General features: G+C 34.4%; 1 protein-coding gene across 2 annotated transcripts; it reads right to left on the bottom strand.

Moving 5' to 3' along the window:
- On the bottom strand, positions 1-6,428 carry LOC108225327 (DNA polymerase epsilon subunit B). Of its 2 annotated transcripts, none has more exons than XM_017400168.2 (13): positions 6,136-6,428; positions 5,563-5,740; positions 3,891-4,044; positions 3,660-3,791; positions 2,715-2,792; positions 2,155-2,259; positions 1,959-2,039; positions 1,727-1,857; positions 1,542-1,636; positions 1,366-1,465; positions 1,114-1,228; positions 852-962; positions 1-533 (listed from the first exon to the last, which is right to left on the bottom strand). In XM_017400168.2, exons 1-13 carry the CDS (start codon positions 6,296-6,298, stop codon positions 393-395), a joined length of 1,584 nt encoding a protein of 527 aa, XP_017255657.1. In that variant the 5' UTR covers positions 6,299-6,428; the 3' UTR covers positions 1-392. The 2 variants fall into 2 exon arrangements, with proteins under 2 accessions (XP_017255657.1, XP_063936586.1); XM_064080516.1 differs by having other exon boundaries at positions 394-533; positions 836-962.
- Positions 6,429-6,714: the final 286 nt, after the last annotated feature.

Genomic DNA, 6,714 nt, shown 5'->3' with positions numbered 1-6,714 from the left:
TTATTATTCAACAAAGTTAAGATTTTGTGTTTCAGTGGACCAAATAATAAGCTGCGGAAAGTTGGATACACGAGTCAAAAATTTAGGACACATTTGGGCACTGAGGAACTAGGATTCTTTGGACTTCTAGTACACATCTCGACATGACTACAAGTAAAAGATAGGGTAAATAACGTACAGTACATGGTAAATTTCTAAGACTTCCTAAAGCTGATGACTTCGATTCAGCGGAGGTTGAAATTTGAAATGCATCTTTTACATTTCCCAACAAAATGCAAAAACTACAACAATTGCGGAAGCTTGCAGAGGCTGACATGTCATCTTTCGGTTAACATTGCTACCTAACTATTATTGTACAGTATAAATGGAATTCCCTTGTCATCTTTCTTCGCTCACAAGGAAGACAACTCAACTTCCCTTGTGCAAGGCCGATAAGCAACAAAGGTGCTGTCGTTTGAAAATGAACCAGGATTAAAGCATGTGATTCCTGTGTAATTGAAAGCCTTCTGCTCGCTTTTATCACCCAATACTATCTGCATTCAGATACTCATGCAAGTTATTAACTATTAAGCTCCTAAACATATCTGGCATATGGTAATTTTAACATTGTTGCTGCGGCCTGTTAACCTTTTTAAGCTCTAGATTTACTGGAATTTGCTACAATGTTGAACTTTACAGTATTTACAGCTAATGAAAAAAATTGATATATCTTTTTTGAAACTTATACTTTCTGATTATAATAAATAGAAAAAGGAGTTAGTTTCCTGTACACAGCACTACAAATGCCTAAGTAATCAATAAATTAATAAATAAACAAACACCTTCATGTTCTTACGAGATTAGTCATGTACCGTATGAGGTGTTGGATAGAGATGGAGACAATGATCATAATTCCAGATGACGGGTTGTTTACTTAGGGGAAGAGGACACAAATGGCTTTGATGAGTTATAGTAGCAACAAGCTGCAAAAAAGACAAAACCACAGTGTACGTTTATGAGGAACCTGTGGTCATTCATTCATCTAAAAAATATAACCATATCAGAAGACAGATGCTACAATTGACAACTGAAATTGAACAAATTCTTTCATATCCAAAAGAGAACATAACTCACATGCTCAAAAGGATCACTTGTTTCTTCTGATGAAGGCGGCATTAAACATGACCTACGCATTCGGTATAGCAGATCCTGTCGGAAAAATACGATCTCTTGGGTATAAAACTTGATTCTGATTACAAAATAAAAGGGAAGTGTAAATTAGAGGCTCGAAAATGCATATGGTGGATTAAAAAACAAAATTACGCATCTATTTCAAATTGGATAATAAGCCGACTCATATACTGGTGGATTATAAAGTACAATTACCTGCATGGATTACTTCCAAACACAGCATTTGGAACATGCTTCTGAAGCTCTTCAGTTAGATAATTTGGTAGAGGGCACCTAGGTAGAACTGTCGAAGGACCTACATTTCTTATATGTAAGGATATTTACTCTTGGCCTAGGCAGATTTCACAATTGTTCAAGAATGAGTTAAATACCTGCATCATCAGGCCCAGGGATAAACAAGAACCTGCTATGTTCCAGCAATCTATTATGAGCTGCAATAATTTGCCCCAATTTCTCAAATTGCATTCTGTGGAGCAAGTTTTGCTAATTTTCAGTTGAGCTAAACCAAATTTGAATGAACTGATATTATAAGAAAAAAGATTATTAGAGTACATACCTGACTGTTGAGTAAGAACTAAAAGAAAGGTTACATGGATGGGAGCAGAAATTTCCCATGAAAACAAAAAGAGAAGGAACCACTTCTACATTCTCATAACCATCAAGGACGGTCTGCAGGTTCTTCATTGTCTATGAACAAATAGAACTAGATGTTAGACCATGTTAAAACTTAAAATATATAAAACTGGCAATAAGCAACTGATTGAACGAATTAGCAATTGCATGCATACATCCTCATTGTCCAGCCAAATATCTGAAAGGATGACAAACATGTCATTTACTGCCCTTGTTTCCAGCTCTGCAAGTCTCAGCTATTAAAAAAGTCAAGGAAACATACCAGACGAAGAGGTCATCAAAATTATAGCACAAACTTGAATAATTATGGCCAGTAAAATTAATTCAATTGAATGCATTAGAAAAGGATACAGTTTCCTCCTTTGCAAGTTTACCACTACCAAAGAAGTCAATTCCAGAAAATAATCCAGATGACTTCTCTCTGTCTTCTAGAGGAGGAAATCCACATGTTTTGACCTGCAAATTATATCTAAGTGAACAAAAGGATATTTTTAAAGTATGATATCATATCATAACCTATTCTCAGTGTTAAAATTTTGAATGTTTGTAAGCATGCAAACATTTAAGATCTCTAAAGGTGGGCAAAAACTGTGTTAAAAGCTTTAAAGAGTAAGGTTGAGATTCTATATTCCATCACACTCACCTAAACTTTTTACGCCTGAAGCTTACAGAAGAATAAATGGTCTGTTGCAAGCAAGAGTTCAGAAGCATAGTGATGAAATCCTATGGGTTAAAAGGGGGACATTGATGCTTAGCATAGAGAGGTAATAACAGCTTTAGTTATACTTAATAACAGTACACAATTATGAAGGTGCTCCATTTCAGACCTATTGTAAGATCTAATTTGACTAATTTATTTCCTAAACAGAGGGAGGAATATGATGATACAAGATGAGGAACAATATACAAACCTGAAACATCCCATCCAGAAGCATCTCCCCTTCTGCTAAAACTATAGTGTTCTCTGAAAAGAATCCAGTGGTAATCTTGTATGTCAGGTTAAAGAAACAAAAACCTCAAGCTTTCAGCTCTAGTAGCACCAAAAAATTTATTGACAAATAAACTCATGGATCTGCATGACATAACACTGATACATAAAAAAAGCACAGAACAGAACAGTTGTGGTTACAGAGCAAAACCACTTGGTGAATGCCCTTGTAGACATGAGAGGCGGATCCTAACAACAAACAAACCGACAAACATGATACACATATATGAAGTAATTATTCAGCTCTCATATAAGCTGTACCTAATAATCCAATTATACATCATCTATTTCTGGAATCAATTGCAAATAGGTTTAAGTTCAGGCAAAAGTAGTTGTAATTTAACATTTGTACTGAAGGATTTGGAACTTTTTACGAACTAGCACAGAGAAATAACACAGAACATAGATCAGAAAAAGGAAGTCTTGGGTTGTGTATCCAATGTTAAAATTGAATGCATGGCAGCAAGAATCAAAATCATAACCCTGCTCAGTTCTGTGGCAGATTGTTAAGATTCTGTAGCTCCTTGATGTCTATGAGATTATAGACAGAGTATAAACATTTTCTAACCAAGTATGCAGATAATGAGTTTTCATAACTGAAAGTCTAACCAAGGAACTATTTGTGCCATAGTAGGCATTATGACTATGCACTTAACAATTCTACAGTATACAATATTCCCTTATACTGAAGAGAGGAAGTATCATGGCAATTTGGGTGAGCAAACATTGGTCACTGTTGGAAGTGTATGGAAAAGTGGTTTCAAAGCTTCTACAGGCAAGATTTAAATAAGAACAGATATAGGACCCATTTGCAATTCAAACAGATAATTAACACAGGGAAAAGAAAATCATTTGCCGGTAAGGATATTGCATTTGACAGATTGATTTCAACTGCTGCAGTGAGATCTTCCAAGTAAAAATGTCCATCTTCCAACTGAGATATCACTCCCATCACCCAGCATTTTCCTGTTCGCCCAACCAGAGATTGAATTGGGGATATCTGGATTGGTAAAACATGCAATCATATATTACATCCCCAATCCTAAAAGTACAACTATTGGCAACACGTTTCTCAATGATCTCAAAAGGGGAGAAGTACCTGACAGTTCCCAAACTGTGACAAATCAGTATCAAATGCAGGCCTTGAGAAATGTGGGTCCCGAGAAAGCCTTTGAAACAACAGCAAAAATCTATCTCTGTACAACGTTGCTTTTGCAGAAGCATCTCCGTGAATTGGAAGCCTCCCCGTATGCCTACAATTCAAAAGTAATGGTTAATAGAGCAGATATCAAATCCATGTAAGACATTGTAAAGTTTAACTCGAACAAAATAACAATACGAACCTTAAGAATAACAATCTTCAAAATGGCTAGATAAACAGTTAAACTGTAATTCATATTACTTTCAGAATACAAACATGAACCCACCCATGCAATCACTTTATCAGGATAGATTTCACATAAAGTCAATGTTATGAGAAAGCCAAATTGGTTACCAATAGATTCTTGAATATTCTTTTCAATATCTTATAGCTTGATATACAATTTTTCAATATCCTCTGGAACTAATACGAAAGAAAATGTCCACCTGAAGACTAAATAGATTCATGGTATATGTATGGGTCGCAGCATGAGTGAAGCCTAACTAAAATGGATATACAGAAATGCTTTGAAAAGTGCTGATGGGAGCTTTCCTCATTAAACATAGCTCATTCCTTTATTTAAGTCACGCATGTATCTGATACACACTTATTTTTTAAAAATAGCTCATTCCTTTGTCTAAGTCACTCATGTATCTGATACACACTTATATTTTAAATTTGAATTCACCAACTACTGGTTTACTAACAGCTTCAGCTTTACACTATTTTATACCCTTCCTCTCCTATTTTTGGCAAGTTTGCATTTACAACGGTTTGAAGATCTAGCAAAAACTGTGGTACTTAAATTTAAGACTAGAGAATTACAAATAATATCAGTATCAGAACATGATCAGAAGTGTAGTAAGCGACTGCTAAACTGGAAGGGTGCAGAAAAGCACCTCTAGAATCTTACAATAGAGCATTTTTTATACTGACAAGGACATTACACCGGTAAAGGTCACAAGGCAATATGATTTATATTCACCTGACTAGGACAGTAGCCTAAGCACACACTTGATGATGCTAAAATAATTATAAGATTAATATAAACAAAATAGAAGATATGGCAAGGAAAAAAGAATTGCTGTGAGGATACCAACAAAACAAATTGCATCAACAAGACCCAACCTCACTACCTCAAAGTATTAAACAAGGCATATAACTGGCGGAATCTATATAACCAAAATAGTGTTCTGATATCTGCTGTGAGATTTAAATTTAAAAGTTAATAGGCTAGCTCCGTGAACTTCATGAAGTAAGTATCTACTACAAGTATGCTACACTTAAACATTGCTATCACTTTATTTTACTCTTACCATGATTTAAATGTACATAATTTAAGTATATAACTAGTGGAACATCTATAATGATCATTCAATTTAACAAAAACCAAGATAATGAGATGATTTGGAACACTGTAATTAACATTAATCTTAACATGATCCTACGGCTAACAACAAATGATTTATTGCGGCAACTTTACAAACTAAAAATTCTAGTTTCTTGCCTACTCAAATTTAAAAAAATTGCGCAAGGCCAAACAATCACATGTAACAAATATTTTAAATAACGCTAATCTTACAGTTCAATAAATTTACATTATGAAATAAACAAAAAGAAAGGTACATACTCCAAGAAGATCTTCTTAATCGGATCATATCTATACTTGGGGACAATAAATGCATCAATAATACGAAGAGCGCCAGTAGCACTAGTACTAGCTGGCGTATCCTCAGCAGCTGCCTCCGCTTCCAACAACAAACTAACAACACGACTCACACTCTCCTTGTCCAAAATCGATGACTTCACTGTGAAATTCAAATCACATCACAACAAACAATATTAGACACACACAACATTAGGACATAAATACATTTATACTCAATTGGTTAATCACCTCGATTAAATAACACATTTGTTTTTTCTCGGTTACAATAATTAGTTCTTTTGGTAATTTCTCGAGCCTCGATAATTAACACTGCATTTTAGTAATTTATCGAGGCTCGATAATAAATTATTTTTTTCCAGTCCTAACATAATAACAGATACATCGTATTAATTAAGCTCAGTAAACTAATAACTTAGTTATAGTACGGTGCAAATATAATCTCTACAAATTACTAATCTCGATAAATTAATAAAATTCTTAAAATCAAGGGTACGATTACTTTACAAAATGGGGGAGAGAATGCAAATTACATACAGGATTGATGCTGAAGCTCGTCGAGGAGGAGATCTAGGGCTTCGTCTTCGGCGTCTTTGAATTTGGATAAGAAAGGGAGGATTTCGTTTAAAGCTTCGACTTTGAGAGTGTAGCCTCTCATTTTGAACTTCTTTTGTATCAATTTTCTCATTGCGGCGCTCATCTTCGAGAGAGAGATTGGAGAGAGAGCGAGAGAGAGATGGGAGGGAGAGCGAGAGAGAGGCAGGGAAAGAGATGTTGTAGAGAGAAAAGAAAAGAGCGGGAAAATTATTGCGTTATGAGCCGCCTTTGAGATGTGTGAATAGTGTATAAAAGATATGATCCGATTATTTCAATAGTGTACACTAAAAACTTTTTAAATTAATAATGTTGGGATGAGAAAAATTTATTAATTTAAAAAATTATTAATTTATTAATAAATTAATAATTATTAATTTAAAGAGTTTTTTGCCGATTATACTGTATATACCAAACAAAAAGATATATTGTATGTAAATTAATATATGTCTCTTAGAATTGCATTGCATGAAATCCTGGGACTCAACTTAAATTAGTAACTACTGTGTTCATCTATTGAAA

Source organism: Daucus carota, chromosome 6 (genome assembly GCF_001625215.2).
Source record: "Daucus carota subsp. sativus chromosome 6, DH1 v3.0, whole genome shotgun sequence".
Lineage (NCBI taxonomy): Eukaryota > Viridiplantae > Streptophyta > Magnoliopsida > Apiales > Apiaceae > Daucus > Daucus carota.
This window is presented reverse-complemented; position numbering and strand designations above follow the sequence as displayed.

Excerpts from the sequence above, each read along its gene's own strand:
- LOC108225327 (XM_017400168.2), bottom strand. The coding sequence starts at position 6,298 with ATGAGCGCCGCAATGAGAAAATTGATACAAAAGAAGTTCAAAATGAGA. Across the intron at positions 4,045-5,562 it reads ATTAAGAAGATCTTCTTGGA|GCATACGGGGAGGCTTCCAA; the intron begins GTATGTACCTTT and ends TTTGAATTGTAG. Across the intron at positions 2,260-2,714 it reads TTCTGGATGGGATGTTTCAG|GTCAAAACATGTGGATTTCC; the intron begins GTTTGTATATTG and ends TATAATTTGCAG.